The following is a 23,218-nucleotide window of genomic DNA, read 5'->3' as shown; positions in this document are numbered from 1 at the left end:
CAGTCTCGAGTTTATTTCACAGCCAGCTTATATACAATTTTGAAGGGCAGAGGTAGAACAATGCACAGCACAGGCATTCAACCACTATCTATCTTGTCCTTGAGTCAAGGAGCAGGCAGTTTCATTTTCTATCTCAATGTACCTCTGGCTGGCATCAGCAGCTAGATAGTGTGTTCCTTCCTGTGGGCTAATCAAGACTTTCTCACAGCCCTTCCAGGAGGCTCTGTGGGCAAATCGGGACTTTCTCACAGCCCTGGAACATGCAAGCTTGAACTCTATTGACTCAGAATAGGCTTCAGATTCAAACTGGGAAACTGAGTCAGTTGGGGGCTTCCACAGTGAATTACCTTGATCTGTCTTGAATGTCAAGGAGGACACATGAGCTCACTCAAGCAACAGGTGATGCTTTTTGCCTTAGTCAACTTTCTTCACAGACAAAGGGTTAAGGATTCCCGTCAGTGGATAGATGCAACAAACCACACAGAAAATAGTGAAAGCCTTGTGTGTGTGTGTGTGTGTGTGTGTGTGTGTGTGTGTGTGTGTGTGTCTGTGTGTGTGTGCTTAATTAAAAATTAACCAGTTAACCTAAGAATGGGTCCGTTTTCCTACCCCCTCTGAGAAAAACATCAAATTGAAGGGTGGAAAATCATCATTCAGGGGGTGGAAAATTCTGGTTATATCCTTAATAATCATCTCTCTCACTCTTCTCTCCCTCCCTTCCAGTTTTGTGAACTGTGGAATCAAGGTACTCCATAGTTATTCCAAAACGTCTCTTCCTTGATTAGTGCTATGATTGCGACAAAGATGATTGCCTGTCTCTCAATGGAGGTAGCAGAAGTTACGTTTGCCCTTTTGCAAACATCATCATGAGCCCTTATATCATCCTTATAATTATCATTGACATTTTACATACCAGAAACTGGAAATTCAGATTATAAGTGATTTATCCAGGGTCATCAGTAGAGCAGGGATTACAACTCCATTTTTCCCCCGATTCCAGAAGGAGTCCTACACCCCTTCCTCCACTTTCTATTACCACTCTGTGTTCACAGCTTCTCTAAATTCCACGAGCTTCCACAGCGCTCACAAGACAAATAAGACTCTGTTGCTTTGTGTTTTTAGCACGGTGGCCATTCCCATTCTTTGGTGGGGACTTTCATGGGCTGCATGTGAAATTACTTTTTGGTGCAACAGCTTGCCCCTGCCCCTGCCCCGCCCCCCCCCCCCCCCTCCCTCCCACCCCACCCCCCATCATTCCCTCAGTCTGGAGGCACTTCACATGTAGCTCAGTAAATAAACACTAGGAAGAAAAAAAAAACACACATCAAGCAGATAAATTAGCAGACCAATCCCGTGCCCGTGGACAGCCTCGCCTTTCTCTGTTGTAAAGGGCAAGGTGCCAGCGGGTTCTGTAAGCACCTGAGAGGAGCAATGACAAGCAGCAGCGGCTGAGTCGCAGACACAGGTGGCCCTGACATTCCCTCCCGTAGTGGTCAGAAGGGACCCACGCATGCTGCTCTAGATGGAGAAGAGTAAGAACGCCCATCAGGCTTTGCTCAATGAAGGAGAGGAAAATGAGCTGGTGAGTCTCCCCTCTTTTCACGTCTTCTCCAAGTGTCCAAGGGTTGGTTGCTGGTGCAGTAGACGACAGACTGAGGCAGCAAGGCTGCTGCTTCTAGGGCCCAGAAGGGTCTGAGTCTGGTAGCATGGGGGGACCTGAGCAAGATGTAACTCTGGATGGCAGAGTCTGTGAGAAGTGTCCTAGACACTTTGCCGAGTCCTGGGCATGCGCTCCCCAATTGGGGTTTCTCCCCACAACCACCAGGGTCATTATGGCATCGGAGAAACTGGTGAAACGGAAACTTCCTTTTCTTAGTCTCCTGTTGGCTTGTTTGCACAGCCCGGACTATGGTGATCTGGGAGGAAGTCACAGAGTTACTGAGATCAAGGGCGCGTCGGGGCGCCAAGTGCTGAGTAGTGGCACTGAGGCCGAGACTTTCGCACACTCGATTTTTCTTTCTTTTCTGCTTCCTTTTCTTCCTTCCGCCCCTTATTCTAAATTTACATACGTCTTAAAAAGTAGCCGCTAAAAATGTGAAAGTTCTATAGTGTCCATTTGATGCTGAGCAGTTTATGTTTATGATTTCACTTAATCCTTACAACCCAGCACCGAAGGAACTAATCCTACTTCTTAGAAAAGCAATCTGAGACCAAGGAGGTTAGGTAACTCATCCAAGGTCATTAGACAGGTTGCAAATCCAGCCCATTCTTTGACTCTTTGTACCCCGGCCTGTCCACTCTCCAGCAGGGTCTCCCACAGGCACAATGAGAAGAGATGAGAAAATGGGAGACAGTTGGGAAGGGACAGCAGAGTGAACAGAGGCTGAAGTGAACCCCGAATCTTAGTTTTCATCTTTCAGAACGGGTCAGTTTCCCATCTGACCTCTTCAGTCCTTGCAACATCTTTACCTATAGCTCCACTATTCTTATTTACTAATCTTATATATTTATTATATTATTAATAAGTAATTAATTTACACATATGCTGTGCAGTAAGATGGCTGCTTTGTGGCATGTTTTGAGTGCCAGGAAAGCAGCTGGTCCAAATAAAAAGGTCCTCTATGTGTCAAATACATGTTAGACTTAGAACCTAGCTAAAATACCCTGTTAATAATTTCCATATTGGTAACAGGTTGAAGTAATATTTTAGAATAGACTGAGTTGGATAGAATCTATTATACAAGTTAATTCTATCGGCTCCTTTTTCTTTGTTATTGGGGCTTCTGGGAAATTAAAATGACAAATGTCCCACTCTTATGCATCATTGTACCTCACTGGACTTCATGGCATTATGTTTTAGAATCCTTTCCCTCCTGTTCTGATTTTTTTTTTCATATAAATGAGTGGTCCTGAAAGCTTCATGCTGCTCTTACTGTTTCCGAACTGTGTATTGCATTTGGCATTTTAGTCTTCCTATTTACAGAGGCAATCAAAGGACTGAGTAATGGGGCAGATGCTAGGGTTTCCTTTGCTTTTACAGTTGAGCAAATATTTGTAGAGCTGTCTGCTGGAAACCTCTATTGGAAATATTATTGGGAATAACCATGTTCTGACACCCTTACATTGTCAAGGCATTCTGGGAGGCAGGTTGGCAATGGAGTCTCCTCCCCAAATATTACTCTAGGGCAGGCAGCACAGCCTGCCTGTGACCTTATTTCAGCCAGTCGGTAACTGGGTGAGGTGACCAAAAATCTGTGACTCAGTTCCAGATAATTCCTGTCCTACAATCAACTGCTCAGTGCTGTTGGGCCTGCAGAGTTCAAAGGAGAGCCGAAAACGTTGGAGCTTTTAGTCAAACAGCCAGATGATAACGTTGTGGAAATGAATTTTCTGAAAAACAACCATTAGATCAAAGTAAACCTGGGTCTGGCTTAGTGTCCACATTGAGGCTGCAAAACCGTGACACTTCAGTGTCTCCCCACTTGCTCTTCCTGCGCTGAAGGTCCTCCAGGGCCCAGTGTGACTTTGACTTACACTGACCACTTTAAGCAGACAATCTGTGGTGAGTGTGGGAGGAAATTTGAAGTGAAAAGTAGATACGGTTAGATCAAATAATACATTCCTTCAGTCCAACACCCAGGAAGAATTTTAAGCGGATGGAGAGGGACTGGGAATTATTCCAGGGCAAGCTGGGGTTATTCTGCTGGGCCCAGCATAGCTAGAAAGCATTATGTTAGCTTGGAGAACTGAGCTCCAGCCTTATTCTTGACTCCCACTCTCCAGCCGGAATCCTCCAAGGCAGATCAACTGAACACTGTCCTGCCATAGTTTGGGGTGATTTGATGCTCATTCTGTCTGCACAATGCCTGGGAGCATAGACACGCTAACTTTGCAGGCCATTGCTGACCTTCCCAACCTACTCCCTCTACTTCTCACCGTCCTCACTATAACCCCAGCTCTAATTCAGTCTTTTCATTTTCTTCTTTCTAAATCTAGACCTCTCCCAGGGGCTTCTCGCAGCCCCACCAGTCACAGAGAGATTTTTCTTTTCTTTTGTCAGTTTTCTTGAAGGACCCCCAGCTTCATTGACAGTCCTTGAGAGCCTTCATACCACAGCGCCCCCCCCCAGACTGTGTATCACAATGGCCAGGGAGAAGAGTTTCACCTCAGGATGACTTGGGTTTAAATTGTGGTTGTTAGATGAGTTATTTAACCCAAGTTGCTTGTGGTTGTCACTTTGTTTTGAGAGATATTAGGTGAAAAAGGCAGGAAGGCAGGCATCAGGGAGCCCCAGAGTCTGGGATGCATTACAGCTCCTTCTGAGCCTTTATGGAGACATCATTGTGTTTCTATTCCAACACATGGGGATCCATGGACTCCTTCATGTGCATGTGTGTGTGCATGTGCCTGTGTGTGTGTGTATGTGTGTGTACATGTGTGTGAATGTGTGCACAGATTTTCTCCAGAATTTTCTTCATTGAACCTCAGTAAGAAAAGTGAGGATGGTCTCAGTGAATGACATGTATTGTTTTTTTTTTCTATGTATAAGAAAACTTATTAAACCTCTGTCCACAAAGGTGGACATATTTGTAAGTGCATCTGAAGAATTAAGTCACAAAAGCAAAGGTGTTATTAAAATCCATGCCTGTAATTCTTACAAAAATACCCCAAATAGGACAAAGTTGCTCATCTTTGATTTTTTTTTTTCACCTGGTTGTTGAAGCTGAATGATGAATTTAAAATGGTTTAGAATTTTCTTTTTAAAACTGAAATATTAAACTTATATATAGCAAAATATAGGAAGGGCAAACAGCATACAAAAGACATAAAAAACACCACTTTTGACAGACACTCCGAATCCAAAAATAGTACAAGTCTTCACATACCGTTGCTAAACCAACTTATACACCACCACCACACTACTCCCATCGGGCTGTTGACAGTGAGCATAAAATACAGCACACCAGGGGGCCCAGGCTTCCCATTTTTAAAGCAGGCCTGAGTGGAGACAACAGTTAATCTTGGGTAGATGTTGGACGTGGGCAGGACAAATAGGAAAGAGTTTTCATCTGTCATCTTAGCCCAGTTAACAGTAAAGCCCCAGCGCTGAGGCCTACAACACTCAGAAGCCTTTCTGTTTCTCTACTGATTGGAAAGTGAGGTCTTCAACAAGTTTCTTATCCTGGGGTACATTCTAGTAGATTCTGTCATGTTCTGAAACTTGAAGTGTGTTAATCTAGTCACAAGCTCCCTAGTGTCAGGTACTGGACTGTGATCTTGGTGGTTTTGGGGGACTGGATGTTGGGAATGAAGGAAATGCTGGCTGCCTCCATCCTCACATCACATTTGGATACACTGCCGTTCCTGAGAAAATCATCGTCAGTTCCACTTCATGCCCATGATCCGGGCAGGTCTGGAGGCACACTGTATGTACATTAGTCTCTGCGCCAGGGTCCTTTTTTATGGGAACTCTTCATACTTTCTGAGCAGGCTCTTCACTTAGGTCTCCTTAGGGTTGCCAGTACCACTTTTACTCACTTGAGTCGCAAATGGTTCCCTTGGACTCTCCTCTCATGCTAATACTTACTGCTTGGGTGTCAAGATCCCAAATGCGAACAACTCAAAAAAGGAAAATGGCTGTTTGGTGTGGAGGACATAGAATGGCAAGGGTAGCATTTCACATGGGGGAAATGCTTGTCCCACAAACAGTATCTTCTCTAGGATGCAGTCATTGCTAATCAAATGGTGTGGAAATCTCTCAAGACTTTACTGGTTGCCTGAAACCAGAAATACTTGCCCTTCCAATACAACAAGTTTTGTGAGGGTCAAGTCTAAAATGTGGAGAATGCTATGGCAAGAAAGGGGTTAATTTACATTGTGTTTAGGATATGCAAATGGAAGAGGCAGGCAGATAGGATAAGTATGTCAAATGTGTTTCTCTTTTCTCTGATGAAAGCTCAGAAAACGGTAACTGCTTGAGTGCCACCATCATAAAGGCGAAATATATGAAGAGTTGCTAAGAAAAATCAGATGTGAATATATAGATCATTGCGTACAATACATTACTTACACCCATTAAAGGACATCCCCCCCATTCTCTCAAAAGACATCCAAAGGATCAATATTGAAAAGTACATATTGAAATATAAAAGGTAGTCCTACTGGTTTTCTAGTGATACCTGTTTATGTCTTCAACAACTTGGATGAAAAGAAGCTTATCATGTGACACCTGGATGTGAGGGAGAGATAACATCAGTGATAGAATCAAGATTAAAAGTTTCTTTAGGCTGGATTGTGGAAGGGATGTGGTAGATACACTATAACAGGTCTCAGTAGTAATAAATGACTAGTCACATATAGGGTGAAGCATGGCAGAGGTACGGGCTTGATAGCTATGTATGAAATAGTGATCGAAGTGTTTGATTTTTACCATGAGTGAAATTTAGTTACCAGTGTATATAGCCATAAAAATTGGTCCTAGGAAATCTTAAAACCAGTCTGTTTGACAGAATAGTAAAAATAAAAATGGTTGTGCTTAATCTGTGCTTTAAAAGTAAAGTTCCAGGAAGTTATTTTTAGTGGCTGTCTTAGGGTTTCTACTGCTGTGAAGAGACTCCATGACCGTGGCAACTTTTGCAAGGGAAAACATTTAATTGGGGCTGGCTTACAGTTCAGAGGTTCAGTCCATTATCATCATGGTGGGGGCCTGGAGAGATGGCTCAGTGGTTAGGAACACTGACTGCTCTTCCAAAGGACCTGGGTTCAATTCCCAGCACCCACATGACAACTCACAACTGTTCCAGCTCCAGGGGACCCAACACCCAGTGCACATAATATCATCATGGTGAATTCCATGCAGGCAGACAAGGTGCTGGAGAAGGAGCTGAGAGTCCTGTGTCTTGATTTTCTTTCAAACTGCCACAGTAGTAAAACTCAGACTTTCAGAAAAAATTCTGAGAACTTATAATTCCATACTTTATATTGTTTCAAGAAGCCGAGGTCTGTAAGTGGCACTAGAATGCTAGTTGGCCTACAAGGACATGTATGACCTGTGACGGACTGAAACCCTCTGAAGCACATAGTAGACTCCCACTTGCTGAACACATAGAATCGTTGACTTATTCTTAGCAAGGAATTAGAACCAAAAACTTCCCGAGGCTCCTCTTCTGATCAGTGGCACTTCTGTTCCCCAAATGGCCTGTCATAGAGCATCTCATGCTGTCATACATGCCTTGATGTAGGGCATACACTGGTTCCAGAAACTGTCCCTGCCAGCCAGTTGAGCATCTTGTTTTCCTATGGTCCACACTTGCTGCTCTCCCCTATTTACTTCACCAACAAATTCAGTTTGTTTTATCTGCAAATAATGTAATTCATACATATAAGTCATATTTATTTTTAATAGCCAACCAAACCAAGTTCACAGATTCTTAGGAAAATTAAATGATAGAGAAGTAGATAATCAAGAAAGATTTTACATAAGCAAAGGTGATTCAAGACCTCCTCATCTAGGTATGGTGGCTCATGCCTCCAATGACAAAGACTGAGCCAAGAGGGTCAGTGAAAGTTCAGAGCTAGTCTGGTCCACATAGTAAGTTCCAGGCCAGACAGGGCAAAATTATGTTTCAGAACCCCCCCAAATAAGTAAATATACAAATCTAATAAAACAGACTTCCTTTTCCTACACAAAGTGCTGTTCATTGAATGAATACAAGATATGATGGGTGAAGGTTTGTCTAGGCTGGCATTCAGTGATAGTATCAATTAAATATGTAGCCAAATTGAGATAAATGGTTTGTGAATAAAGACCGTACCAATGTGATCCATCTAATGTGCACAATATTATCTTAATAGTAAAGAGAATGTTGATGTCCTGTCAGAGTTAGAGGAAAAAGGCAGAGTTGTAGGAATGTCTCTCCTTGAACATGTAAAGGATAGGATGTGGTATGTCCAAACAGATGAAACAAATGGAGAATTGTTAATAAATAGGAAGGTAGTATTGAGGTTGTTGCTTGAAAATACAAGCTAAAATACAATGAGTTTAAAACAGATATCTGATCTCCTTGACCTTGACTAAAGTGACTAAAGTTGGATGTTTGCACAGAGAAATGCTCTAAGGCCATTGGAACATCCTCACCCATGAAATGCCCAAACATGTCACAGTAAAGGAAACCACAAACTACAAAACACAAACAGAAGTAAAAGCAAACGCAACTACCGCTGCTCCTCCTGGAAGGCGTCTGCAGCAAGGAGAAGGCGTCTGTAGCAGGAAGAAGGCTTTGCTATGTCTTGGACTCTGTACCGTTCGGATGTAAGACTGAGTGAATGTGCTGTAAACTGTACAATAAAACATTTATTCCAAAGCACTTCATTCACATACTGCTGTGCCTACAGCTGTGGGATACTCAACCAAATACTTCAGAAGGCTATACCCATGGACGGGAAGTAAGAATAAGAAGAGCTGTGAAAACTGGTCAGTTAGTATTCTAGACCCAATGAAAATTCAGCAGCAGGAATGTCCCAAGGTGAGGAGCCATAGGAGTGGAAGGATTCCAAGAGGTGATATATACTTCAGGACTGCTTTTCCCAGGCATCTCATCCATCATAGATCCTCCTCCGTTGGCAAGTGCAGGAGCTACCTATGTGAGAACAAACCATACTTTAACAACTGCTTTCTATGAGCTAGTGCCTCATCAGATACCTATTTGATACTTGTGGAAAGTGGGGCTCAGTGAAGTAGCAGATAGACATGATCACACAGCAGAGGCACAGAGGCAGGATGCTCCAGTATACCACTGTATTACAATGCTTTCTCCTCGAAAAGCTGTATTCCCTCTGCCCCATGTGTGTATGTGCATGTGAGTTCACATACATAATAGGCAGTTACTACAGTCAGCTAATCTTTGAATTAATTCGGTCTTTCCTCAAGCCCTTTTCTCCAGGTTCATACACCATAAAGGCGAGTGGTGTTCTTCGGGGCCTCTATTTGACTTTCACTTTGACAACTTGTTCTCGTTGGGAAAAGTAAAAGATCTACTTAAGCCAGCAGATCAATCACCTTTAGAAATAACATTTTGTTCTGCATGTTGCCCCTGGCCAAATTACTCTACAGTGAGTTCAAAAGAACTAGCCACTAATCTGTAGAAATTTTGTTGAATTGTGTAGCACCCGTGACGATATTAACTCAACCTGCACTGAGTGCTCAGAACACTGCAGGGACCACAGAGCGTGCTTTCTGGGCTGTCTTGTTACTATCTCACATCTGCAGGAGGCCATTGATGATTACCATTTATGAAGGAGGGAAGGGAGGCATCAGAACATGTGCAGTGGGTTTCCAGAGTCATACATCTGGCTAAGCAATGGGGTGTCATGCTCATCTCATGACAGGTCCTCAGCCTTTAACTGATAGCAAACTGTTTCTGTTGTGTTTTATAAGCAGCTACATTTTTTTTTTCCACGTGAGAAGTCCAAATTTCGGCCAATTTAAGTCTTAGTTGGTAGGTGATAGAGAGAGGAACAGAAGAAAAGAGCTTCTAGAAGGCACTGGGATGTGGTGTAAAGAACAGGGACCGTCTTGTCAAACCTGCATGGAAACTTGGCTCTGAACTGTGACATTACCCAACAATCTCTGGAGAAACAGCATGTGTGTATCTCATTGTCACCCCTAATCCCGGGTTCTGTGTCCTGGATTTAGAGAATACAGCAAGGGCTGAGGTCCACCCACTGGCATCTTTAAATTCAGAACTTTAGTCAGAATCAAAGAAATGAAGGAATGGCGGTATTTAGAGAGAAAACAAATGGGCTCATCTGATGCCCTGCCACTACCCAGTGGTAGGTCTGGTTACTTGACTCCTGGAACGCACGTTGTTGCCATTGCCAACACTGACTTGGCGTGCAGGAGCCAGTCACCCCTCCTTTGCCTGAAGCTCTTCCCAAACCACCGTTCACAATGAGTATCCATTGCGTTGACAATGAGTATCCATTGCGTTGCTTACATTGTCAAAACCACTCCCCCAGGGATGTGCTAATGGTATTATCCAGAGTAGAGAGATGCAAACAGACTTGAGGGGATCAAAGCCCGAAATCACACGGGTAGACTGGTGGCAAAACTCAGCTTTTGCAAGGAACCATGTGTAATGGATCGGGCATTCTTATCTTCCCGTCCACTTCTCTGTATCTTCATTTATATCACCTCTGGTTATGTTCCTCGCTCCCGTTTCTAAACTCCATCACTTGGTGGACTTTACTGGTGTTGTATGATACAAATCTTTAGGGGAAAAAAATCGAGTGGCCCTGTCTGGAGGAATAGTCATCAAAATTAAATGATACTCGAGGTTAATTAGCATAACGGGAATGCATTGTGCTAGGCTGTAATCAAAAAGCACTGGTAAGCCAAGGAGAGCATTTGAACAAAGGAATGCCAACTAGAACAGCAATGCTTTCACTAAGACCTCCAGTCCACAGGGACCTCATGTCCTGGAGAAAGCTGAGAAGGGACTAACAAAGGCCTCTCACCAAGGTTTGTGAGGCTCCTTGGTCAAAGGAGCAGAAACATCACTTCTCTTCCTCTTTGCCTAGGAAGGCGCATATTTCAGAATATTACAGTGGTGTTTATAAATCCCACCCTTCCTTTCCCTTCTCCCTGCATTTTCTCCATTCCTTCCTGCACCACTGTGTACTTCTCTTCCTCCCATCCCTACACTAGTGACCAAGCTCGGGGCTTTCCTCACGCCAAATAAGCTTTCTGCCAGTGCACTTTATCTCCAGAACCTTTCTGACTTTTATTTGGAGACAAGACCTCATTGAGCTTCCCAGTTTAGCCTTGAATTCATTTTGTACCCCAGGCAGGCCTTGAACTAGATCTGCCCCAGCCTCCCAAGTAGTGAGATGACATTTTGGTAATAAGATGTTCCCAGCTTTAAAAAGAAAAAAAGTCCTACAAGTATCTGTCTTAGGGTTTCTATTACTATAAAGAGACACCATGACCATGGCAACTTTTATAAAGGAAGACATTTAAATGGGGCTGGCATACTGTTCAGAGGTTTAGTCCATTATCTTCATGGCAGGAGGCATGACAGCATACAGGTAGACATGGTTACTGAGAGTTCTACATCTCAGCAGGCAGCAGGAAGAGAATGGGTCTATGAGCCTATGGGAGTCATTTTCATCCAAACCACCACAGTATCATTACTTATCTTGGCAGTTCTTTAGTAGGGATGTGATTTTACCTCTACTTTCATGGATGTCAGCTCCTTCCCATGATTATATCAGGGAGCAGCTACAGATTTATCAGGCCACCAAACTTTCTACTTCCCATAGAAATACTATTTATTTACTTACTATTTTGGAGACAGGGCCTTAGTATGCAGCCCAGACATGGCACTTGCTATGTAGTCCAGAGTATCCTAAAACTCACTAAGTGCTAGGACACAGAACCACCAAGGCATGCACCACCAAGGCATGCACTACCAAGGCATGCACCACCAAGTCCAGAGCTTTAAATTTGAGGTCAGTTTTTCCCTTTCTCAAATATTCCCATTAAAATCATTAAAGTTCCTTCCATTTGCTTGGGACACAGTGTCTTATAAATAAACCCACTCCTCTTTCTTTTACACCTTTTACTGGCAAGCATAAATACAGTGATGTCAGAGAAGTACAGTACTCAAGCATACAGTTCAGTGGCTGCTGTCAATCACTCCTGCTCTTTCTTGAACTGTAGCAGACTCATAAACTCCTTTTTCTAGTACTTGATTTACTTACTGTGTTGTCTGGAATCTATCCACACTGATATAAATATGAGAGGTTACTTTTTAAAAGCTACTTTGTAGTATACCATTGTATGACAGCACAGAATTTATTATCTTTCTTCTATTGACAGACTTTCCTTGGCTTTCATAAATATAGCTGGTCTGAATATTCTTGTTTAAGAAGCTTGTTTCCTTCCTTCCTTCCTTCCTTCCTTCCTTCCTTCCTTCCTTCCTTCCTTCCTTCCTTCCTTCCTTCTTTTCTTTTGAGACAGAGTCTCGTTGTGTAGCCTTAGCTGGCCAGGAACTCACTATATAGACTAGGCTGGCCTCAAACTCACAGAGATATTCCTGCTTCTGCCTCCCAAGTGTCGGGATTAAAGGCATGTGCCAACACCACCCAGCTCAAGAAGATTTATAAAGATGAATAGACATTTATCTTTCTTGTATAAAACTCCAGGAGTTGAGTAGAGTACTCACGCCTGTAGCAGCACTGCCTTTAAAAACCTTTACACTAATTCACATTTCTAGTGACTTCCAGTTGAATGCTGGTTGATTCTACCAGGTGTGCCCAGTCTTCGATGCCTAAAGTATTCAGTGCTTTTCATTTTAGCTGATCTGTGATCTGTCATGGCATCAGTGTAACTCCAGCATGGTATGTGAGACCTCTGATTTATCTCTCTCCTGGATGGTCTCCGTTGTACTAGTCCCAGGCTTCCTCTTGAAGGCTGTAGATCATTTTCAGGCTTCCTGAAGTTGTCTATTCAAGTATTTCCCTCATTTTTCAGTTTTATTTCTTTTTTGATTGATTTGCAGTTATTTTGTGAATTCCAAATACAAATCCCCTTTTCCATATAGGATATAAATGAACAGGCCTTATAAATGGCTAATCCATCTTCTCCAGAGACCCTTTGGTGAACAGCTGTTCTTAGGTTCAATGCAATCAAATATATATTTTTTTGTTTTAAGAAATATTAGTCTACCTGAAGTTCTCTTATGTCTTCTTTCAAGGGATTTGCTTTCACATTTAAATACAAGTGGAATTTTGCTTATGACACATAGATGAAGGGGAATCCCAGGTTCCCCAGCATCCTTCCCTTCACTCCAGCCCTCCTGAGCTGAGTTCAGTGCCTTCTCCTCTGGCAGGACAGTGATGGTGTTTCAGGCCCTTTCTCCACCCTGTTCTGTCGTTTATCATCCTTTTCTTCCATGTCATGCATACTGAGTTTCCCTGATTACTGCGGCTCTGTAGAAAGGTTCCAGTTCTAGTGGTGTAAGTCACCCAGGCTTCTGCTTTGCCCTGAATTATTTTCTTGACTACACTAGGTTCTCAGTATTTCCCTAGAAAATTTAGAATTGTTTAATCAGTGATCACAAAAGCACTCAGTGAGCCTTTAAGTAGGAATGTAGTGCCATTTCCCCACATGCATGTCTCTTCCCATTTATTTAGATCTTACTTTCTCAGCAGAAACATGAAGTTCTCAGGTCAAAGACTTAGCACATCTTTCTTAGATACAGCACAACACAACTGAATTTTTCTTGATATTATTTGTACTCAATTTTCAAATTTCTATGAATATATACTAATACATATGGATGTTCTAAATTTACCTGCCATCCTATAACTTTAATGGATTCACTTATTAATAGTTACAATCACTTGGGAGGCAGAGGCAAGCAGATCTCAATGAGTTCGAGGCCAGTTTGGTCTACAGAGCAGGTTCCAGGACAGCCAGGGCTACACAGAGCAACCCTGTCTCAAAAACCAACCAACCGAGCAAACAAATATAGTTTCAATCTATCTGCATTTAAACAAATTACTTGTATGTAACTATATACACCTGTCTTTTTCTTTGCCTCTTGTACTGACCTTTTCATTCTTGCCCCTGAACGTTAGCACTGAAAAGCACATTGGCTTTCAAATTACTGCATTCCTCAGACAAATACCATTGGGTAACAATGTTACCTTTTCATTATGCCACTACATTGGTTATATAACATATTTTATAATTATTTGATGTATAGTGACATAGATTATAGCCTATTACTTTCCTTTCAACATGCTTATTCAATTGTCTAGTAATTCTGGCCTTGTTATCACAAGATAGAAACATTCTCTTCTTAAAAACTTTCTTTTTATTTATTCTTTATGTCTTTCACATCATGCATCTCCATCCCATTCATTTCCCCGTTCCTCATATCCACTCTCTGTCCTTGCAACTCCCCCAAATAAAATAAAATTTAAGAAAAAAGAAGAAGGAAAAGGATGAAGAGGGGGAGGAGCAGGAAGAGGAGGAGGAGAAGAAGAAGGAGAAGGAAGAAGAAGAAGAAGAAAGAAGAAGAAGAAGAAGAAGAAGAAGAAGAAGAAGAAGAAGAAGAAGAAGTAGAAGAAGAAGAAGAGGAAATAATAATGAAAAGGGAAAAGCAATCTCCCCATGGAAATGGAGGCTGTAGTGTGACAGTGAGTCATGCAGTAAACACTTTTATCCATATGTCTTTACTAGCAAGTGTTCATTGAAAAGAGTCATTGATTTGGTTTCTGCTACCCTAGTGATGCCGCACCCTCACTGGGTTATCCTTTTGTTGTTCTGTGTTGTGGAGACCCTGCAGCTTTGGGTCTGCAGTCCCTTCACAAGCTCCATCAGATCACAGGCGGGTTGATGTAGGGATAGGCCAACTCATAAACCTGCTTCTGGGCCTGGGTAGATGCAGTGTTGGTTAGCCCACAAGCTTTCCCTTGTCCTCATCACTAGGGTGAGCTCTCCTGCATTGCCCTGGCTAATTCTCTGATGAGCAAGAGTTGGGACCAGTTCTCCTGCTTTCACATCCTGAGGGTTGGTTCTCTCACACCTACACCTCCAGGGGCAGCTCTACTGTGTTGCCCAGGCCAGGTGCAGGGTCTGCTCCTCTGAGTGCTGCAGCTGATGAGGGGCAGGGACAGCTCTCCTGTTCTTATGGTCTCAGGGCAGCTCTCCCACCTGCCTCAGGCATTGATGGGGGTGCATTTCTCCCCTGCCTATGCTGCTACAAGACAGATGAGTAATGGAGACTGCTCTCCCATGTTCACATGTTTGGGCTTGGTTCACCCATACTTCTGCCAACAAGGCTGGCTCTATTGTGCTGCCAGGGTGCAGGGCCTGCTCTAGGAACATCCTTCTATCCTCCATTTATCAACGAGTTCATACAAGAGCAGTTTCACTTCAACCTTGAATACTGAAAGGATTCTCAAGTCACTTTGGCTTAAATAATAATTTAATGATAGTTTTTCTTTTCCTTGTTTAGAATTGCTATGTTCTTGTTGAATTTATCACGAAAGGTCCTCTTCTCTCATATTTTCTTCCTTAAATATCTGTGAAGAACTGATTTGTTTGACATTAATGTAGTCACTCAGCTTTTGTTCATTAACATTAGCATGATACATTTTTTTTCTTGTTTTTCTCATAACTTTCTTATTTAATGTGTGTCTCTTACAACAGCATATAGTGTACCTTTTATCATTCAGCTTAACAACCTGATTTCATTCATGTTTCTGATACAGTTGGGTTAAATTTTATGCTGCTGCTACTTGGTTCCATCCATTCTGCACAGCTTCTCTTCATTTAACATCGTACTATAGATGTCCCCAGGTTTCTACATTAATATCATACCCTCTGTTTTTAATGGCTTCATTACAGACCACTGTTCTGATGTTTCAAAACTCACTGAACCATTGGCTAACATTTCATTCTGCCAACAGTTTTGCTGTTCCAGACAATGCTGCACTGGGCATCTTGCACCCATTACTTTCCCTTTTATGTGTTATTTCATCAAGGCATCCTTCCAACTGAGGAATTATTGATTAGAGGTAGAAACATCTTTATAATTCTTGATAGAAATTTGTAACTTTGCCTTCCCCAAACAGTTGTTCCAATTCAAGAGGTTATCAGCAGTTTGTGGCTCTCCTGGCTTCACTGCAGTTTTGCTAGGCTTTTAAGTCCCCTCTTTAATTAAAAAAAAAGTTACACAGAAAAAAACTAAACAGGCAACAGAAACGTGATTATTAGTGTCACTGCTGTGTAAAAATAAACAGAAAAAATGTGTTTATGAGTGAGCTCTTTCCAACTACAGGCTGGACTAATATTCCAATCTTAATATGCTTCTGCTTTGCACACACTTTTCACAAACTTGACACTGACCGTTTGTGAGTAACTCAGAGTACACATCACGTAACATGCTAACTGGCATATTTATGCTATTTGGGTCTTATTAACCTATAATACATAGGTAAGACCAGGAATTACAGGAGCAGATGGAGCACAGGGAGAGAAAGAGATCTTAGAAACGTTCATATGATTATGGACCATGGACAGAACATGCACAGCAGCCCCATGTTGCATGTCTTCCTAGTTCTGCAGAAGACTGCGCTGGAATTTCCAGAGGTGAATGAACTACCTGAGGTCATGTGACCCATAATAAGCAGAGCAGTGACTCAAAGTAACATCTTACTTCATAAACTTATGACCGTTCTACCCTGTCTGAGGGTTGCTTTCAACAACTCTTATTATACTCTTTATCTACCACTGAGTTATTAGGAAAAACTAATAAAAAAAGGTCATAGGGAAGATGAATACTTTCCCAAAAAATTAAGCAAAGAGATTTGTTATGTGATGCATGATCTAAACTGGCATAAAATCCAAGAGGTTCTGTCATTAAAAATACTCCATAAACATAGTAAAAAAATCTGTTGGGCTGATATTACAGCTCTTTGATTTGGACATGGGAATTTAGAGTTGTTGGGAAAACAACAGCAAAAATTCCCAGGTCAACTTAAAGCCATTGTGTAGTGCTTACACATTTATCTCTGTGTTAGTGAGTTTCCATTTCTGTGACAAAATACCTGAGATGAAGAAGCTGCAGGAAGAAAGACTGGTGTTGGTTCATGGTTTCAGAGTTTTGGTCCATGGTTGGCTGGTTCCATTGTTTTTACGTCTGTGTCTGTGACAAGACAGGGCCATGGCAGAAAGTTAGCGTGCTCGTGTCATGGCATCCAGGAAAGTCAGAGAACAGTTCCTCTCCCTCTCCTCTCCCTCTCCTCTCCCTCCACCATCATACATCATTCAATAGCGCAACCTCTACTGACCCACATCCTCCAACCAGACTCTATTCCCCAGTAGCCCTCTCAGCTAAGAACTCACCAATGCATTAATCAATTGACGAAGTTAATACATTTTTGATCCAATGGTCTTTCACTAGTGCTCCTGAAAACAAAGTTGTCAAGACAGAGCATTGTCTGGAGGGTGACACTTTGTAACCCAACTGTTATAATCAGTATCCCTCAGGTATTTCAAAGTACTCTAAAAGTTCTTTTTTTTTTTTTTGGAATATAAAACCATGCTGTGAACCCTCATTGAAAAGGGTAAAGACTGCAATTTGGTTTTAAATTACCAAGGCTATTTCCCCTTACAACAAATTTCAAATTCACCCAATTCATGACAAATATTAGCCAACCTGTTATTAAAGGTACAAATACCCCCAGCATGCTATTCTAAGAATAAGTAAGTGTCTTAGCATATATTGTAGACAGTACAACTTTGTGGATAAAAGTTTTGTGGCTGGCTTGGTGATTATGGCATTTCTGTTTTGAGAGCATGCAGTGACATTTCTGTATCACAGGTGCCAGAACATAAGGGTAAAGGCTCTATGTAGACACCTTCTTTTTCTTTTCTTTTCTTCCTCCTTTTTTTTTGAGACAGGGTTTCTCTGTGTATCCCTGACTGTCTTGGAACTCCCTCTGTAGATCAGGCTGGCCTTGAACTTAGAGATCTGTCTGTCTCTGCCTCCCAGGTGCTGGGATTAAAGGTGAGCACCACCACCACCTGGTGACATCTCCATTTTTAATCAGTTTTAAGGTGTTGTCATCAGAAATGGGGCCTTGCTGTCAGGTTGTAGAGAGCAATTTATAATTTTGGCAACAGCCTGGGTTGTTAATGGAGTTACATGGGGCCCTTTGGCCAACAACCCAATTAGACGTAATCTAATTTCACTGCTGGAAGCTTCATTTGGTGACAGCAGATATCTAGTTTGGTCTCTCTAATATTTGACCATTTCATTTAGATTACCTCCATATATGTATATGTTTTAGTAAGTTTCCACTGTATTAGGATTTTATACTATCTTTCAAATGACCCTTAGTATTACCTGTCTCTGCCTGGGTTGCATCCCACAAACTCTTCTGCCCTCCCTCTCCCCACCCATTTCTCCCGTTCCATCTCCCCATCCATATTTATCTATTCTATTGCCCTTTCCTAATGAGATCTGTTTCCTCTAGTCCAGCATTCCCTAACCTTCCTAATGCAGCTGTGACCCTTTAATACAGTTCCTCATGTTGTGGTGAACCCCAAGCACAAAGTTATTTCGTTGTTACTTCATAACTATAATTTTGCTATTATTATGAATTGTAATGTCGATATGTGATATGCAGGATATCTGATATGTGACCCTTATGAAAGGGTCATTTAACCCCCAAAGGGTTGTGACCCACAAGTTGAAAACTGCTGGTATAGTTCTTACTCTAGATCCTATTCTCTGTGTGTCTAATGGATTGTAGCTTGATTATCATTGACTTCACAGATAATATCCTCACATAAGTGAATATATACCATATTTGTCTGAGTTTGGGATACCTCACTCAGGATGATTTTTTTTCCTGTTTCATGTATTTGTCTGCAAATTTCATGATGTCATTTTTTTTCCTTAGTGGATGAGTGATACTCCTTTGTGTAAATGTGTCATATTTTCTTTAACCATTCATTTGCTGAGGGACATCTACGTTGTTTCTAATTCCTGGCTGTTATGAATACAGCAGTAATGACTATCACCGAGCAAGTGTCTCTGTGACAGGATGAAGCATCCTTTGGGTAAATTCCCAAGAGTGGTGTAGCTAGATCTTGAGATAGATTGAATTTACCATCTTCCTGAGGATCCACCACACTGATTTCCATAGTGGCTGAACAAGTTTGCACTCCCATCAGTAATAGAGGAGTGTTCCCTTTGCTCCACATCCTTGCCAGCATGAGCTGTCATTTGTATTTTTGATCTTAGCTATTCTGACATGTGTAAGATGAAGTTTCAAATTAGTTTTGATGCATTTCCCCAGTGGCTAAGGATGCTGAACATTTATTTAAGTGTTTCTCAGCTATTTGAACTTTTTGTCTATTGAGAACTCTCTGTTTCTATCTATACCCAACTTTTAATTGGGTTATTTGTTTTCTTGATATCTAGTTTCTTGAGTTCCTTATATATTTTCACTACCAGATGTGTAGTGAAAATCTTTTCCCATTCTGTAGGCTGCCGCTTTGTCCTAATGATAGTGTTCTTTGGTATTCAGAAACTCCTCAGTTTCATGAGTAACGAACTAGTAACTGATTTGACTCAAGACCCACTCCACAAGATAAAATCCATTCCCAAACTGCTTGGGCAACTAAGAAACTGAGACTAGATATCCCAGGGATCTAGGATAAAACAAAACAATACTTGTCAAAAAAAAAAAAAAGAAGAAGAAGAAAAGAAAACTGCAGTGACAAAATGACTCCTAAAGATATTCTGCTACAGTGATAGATCAGTCATCATCAGAGAAGCTCCTTCCTGTAGCACATGGGAACAAATACAGAGACCCACAGCCAGACATTATGCAGAGAGTGAGAGACCTTGGAACACTCAGCCCTGAACTGGATGTCTACATCAAATCCCTCCCCTCAGAGCTCAGGGAACCCTGTGAAAGAGGAGGCATAAAGAGTGTAAAGAGCCAGAGGGGATGGAAGACACCAAGAAAACAAGACCCTCTAAATCGACATGAGCAAAGCTCCTATGAGCTTGCAGAGACTGAGGCAGCATACGCAGGGCCTGCACAGGTCTGCACCAGGTACTGTGAGTACATAGTACGGCTTCCAGTTTGGTGCTTTTATGGGATTCCTGAGTGTGCAAATGAGTGAATCTTTCATCCTGTGCCCTCTCTTGGGCTCTTTTACCTCTACTGGTTTGTCTTTCTCAACTTTGATGTAATAGTTTTTGTTTTATCTTCTTATATTTTATTTTGTTATATTAAAAAAGTGAATGAATGAAAACCAAATTAGTAGTGTAAAGGTTAACAACTGAAACATCACTTATTCCTTCTGGGAGAGGAAAAATTAGTTTTATCTACTAGAATGACAATGGGTCATTTCTCCAATAAAATGACATCAACCACGCCAGGACAGGCCTCATGTTCAGGATTAGTTCACCAACATATAGTAGACTCCAAGGGTTTTTTTTGTGTGTGCTTTTATTGGTTACAGATTGGTGTTTTGTGGGGGAACTGGTGGTTTTATTTTGTTTCCTTAGTTTTATTGTTGTATTGGGTTTTAGCTTTTTGGGGAAAGAACTTACAGCTGAATGGTTAGGGAGGGGAGAGGATCTGGAGGACTTGGGAGAGGGAAAGAATATGATCAAAATATACTTAAATTTAAAATTATTTTAAATAATAAAAACATAATTTTTAAAAAGAATAAGGGCAACTGACCCTTTAAGAACCTTTCATGTCTGCAGATAGCCCATCAATTTACATTTTGTTGGTTGAGAAAACATTTATTCATGCCTTCAATCACATTCAGTTAATATTATAAACAAATGTGAGCACAGAAAAAGGTGGATATCTGTTGGTCATGTCTGTCTCAATTGTTTTCTTTAATATTAACAATTTCTTTAATACCTAAAGAAAATAAATCTGCTTCAAAACATGAAGCATGTTATAAACACTTGAGGTGCCTCTTACAAATGCATAGAAGCAGATAGATCTTTCTTTTTCCTTCCATCTAATGTTTAATTTCACTTGGCAGGGCAGTAGGAGGCCTTGTGTTTCTCTTTCCTTTTATTATATCAGCTGCCAGCTGCAGTCAACCTGATTCTACCAACTGCTGCCAGATTTCTCTCTCATCCAATAGCTCTGTATCTAAAGCATGTATCCCTAGAATAAAAATGATGTTTATATGACTACTGAAACATGGGATGCTCTATTTCTTATTCAGGAGGTGTTTGGCTACCATACCCAGAATCTACGGAGAGCCTTGTGCTTTGTCTCAGCTGTTCTGACTCTTGGGGCCCTTCAGCTGATGTTCTATTGGAGGCCTGAGTGGTGGGTTTGGACCAGTTGCATCCCATGCCCTTTGCAAGAAGCAGACACAGTTTTGCTGAGGACAACAGTAAGTACTTTTCTATTATCCATTTCAAATGCCATGATCATCACAGCAGGACAGATATTGCAGATTCTCACGTACATGCAGAAGCTATGAAGTTGACGGCTATGAAGTTGACATTATAGAACAATGATTACCAGAGACTGAGAAATGGAAGGAGAGAGGGAGGGGAAATGATTAGTAGGTACAAGGCTACAGTTGAATAGGGGACTCCCTGCTAATATCTCATAGCATCATAGGATAATGTGGCTGGCAGCAAATTTTAAAAATAGCTAGTGGAAAGGGTTTTGAATGTTTGCAGAAAAAAAAGTGGTAAATTTCTGAAGTGGTTAAGAGGCCAATTACCCTGGTTCCATCATTATATATAGTATAGTATACTTAAAATTCATTACATACCCCATTGCTGTGAGAGTGTTCCTGGGGAGACATGAATAATTGTCTATTCATTAACAACAGACCAAAGAAATTATTTCACTCCAGTCTAGCTAGTGAACCAGTACATTTATTGGAATTGTATTATATATTACACAATACACACACACACACACACACATACACACACACACACACACACACTACTTACAGGATTGTGGGTGACACACAAGTAGCTGCAACACTGAAAAGTTCACCCCATTCAAAGAGCTCCTTGCTTTATCTGCAAACAACTAGGCAGGTTGGAAAGTCTTCTCTTTCTGGCAATTGTAGTGCTTCTACAGCCAATGGGAGGGTCCTCCAGAATATTGTAAATTTCAGGAACTTCTTCAGACTTGTGAGTTTTGTTTATTTCTTGAGTCTTAAAGGAGAATTTTTTTTTTTGTGGGGTGATTGGGGGTTTGAGATAGGGTTTCTCTGTGTGGCTTTAGAGCCTCTCCTGGAATTCACTCTATAGACCAGGCTAGCCTCAAACTCACAGAGATCCACCTGTCTCTGCCTCCCTAGTGCTGGGATTAAAGGCATGTGCCACCACTGCCTATCTGGAGAGAATGTTTCAGTTCAGAGGAAATAGCTATACAAGACCCATAACATGCAAATACCTTATCTCAATTAAAGATTTAAATATGACTCTTAAAGAAAAAAAGTACTATGATCACATTTTCACACATTGAATCTGTGGTCTAGCAATGACTAGTCAGTATTCTGGAGGGAATAAACTCAAGTTCCATTTGCTTTTGGGATACCATCTTACAAGGACTCCAATATGCAGTAAGACTCATTAAGGAAGGGAATGGCTCAGTTGCCTTTAGCCTACTAGCTATGGGTGGGTTCGGACTTCTGTTGGTCTTTTCTGGGTCAAACACACAGATTGCAAGTCCAGCGCCACTTAGAGATCTTTGGCAGCAGTTAATTCTGCAGCTCTCACACGACTGAACCTGTATGATAATGAGTATCAGAGACAGGTAATCCCTGGGGGGCACCCACCAACCTAAGACAGAGCGCCTGTGTGGCCTGGACAGGTGTCTCCATGATGGGTAAAGTGACCTGCTGACACCCCACACAACCTAAGTCAGAAGCTCATTTTTTAGTAAAAGGGGGGACCTGTAGGGTCCTGTCCCCCGTTTTGGGTAACTGTTGCTCTGCTTGCTGACCTTGACCTTGATATCCTCCCTATGCTAATTTCCTGCCGGGTTCCACCCTCCTGAATGCTTAAGGGAAGTTCCTTGTCTGTGTATTCAGCATATTGGGTGTTAACAGCTTAGATGCAAGATTGTATAATATCGGTAGTGAACTTCTGTCCTCCAGGGTTCTCTCATTATGCAGTAAGCCTGTATTTAATACCTCCTCCCTCTTTCAATAAACAGCATTTGGGAAAAAAAAAAAGGAAGATCTCATCTGTTCAAACAGTTTAGCTAGGCCAGAACAAGAGAAGCAAAGACTACTTTCACAGGCTTTTTGTTATCTCTTGTTCTGCCCAGGAATGCTGCCACGTTCCTCACTTCAGCTTGGGGGAGTCTCTGGTGTTTTAGGCTGATGGATATAGCTCCTTGCCATTGCCTGGGCAGTGGTTGTCATTGTTACCATTCTCAGAGACCACACAGTGTGGGAATGTACAATTTTCAAAGATTCATGCTTTGGAGTATACTAGATAATTTAAGCTCGTAGAAATCATGTAACGGTAGCTGGAGCCTGGTGTGGTGGTGCACACCTGTGGTCTCAGCCTTTGGGAAGCCAAGGTGGGCTAACCAAGAGGCTGGGGCCAGTCTAGAATTTACAGTGAATCCTGTTTCAAAAAAAAAAAAATAAAGTAATAAACAGAACTATAATCAT

At 41.7% G+C, this 23,218-nt stretch overlaps 1 protein-coding gene across 2 annotated transcripts in view; it reads left to right on the top strand.

Moving 5' to 3' along the window:
* Window positions 1–1,339: 1,339 nt before the first annotated feature.
* Atp13a5 (ATPase 13A5) overlaps window positions 1,340–23,218 on the top strand; it is a 123,304-nt gene continuing 101,425 nt past the window's right edge. Inside the window, exons 1-2 of one of the 2 annotated variants that reach the window (XM_036203568.1) lie at window positions 1,340–1,582; window positions 20,786–20,959. In XM_036203568.1, coding sequence (XP_036059461.1) covers window positions 1,523–1,582; window positions 20,786–20,959 — 234 coding nt within the window. In that variant the 5' untranslated portion in view covers window positions 1,340–1,522. The remainder of the gene's footprint in view (window positions 1,583–20,785; window positions 20,960–23,218) is intronic. The other variant, XM_036203569.1, reaches the window with a different exon arrangement.

The sequence above is a fragment of the Onychomys torridus genome, chromosome 12 (genome assembly GCF_903995425.1).
Source record: "Onychomys torridus chromosome 12, mOncTor1.1, whole genome shotgun sequence".
In the NCBI taxonomy this organism is placed as follows: Eukaryota; Metazoa; Chordata; class Mammalia; order Rodentia; family Cricetidae; genus Onychomys; species Onychomys torridus.
The sequence above is the reverse complement of the archived record's forward strand: the minus strand, read 5'-3'. Positions and strand labels throughout refer to the sequence as shown.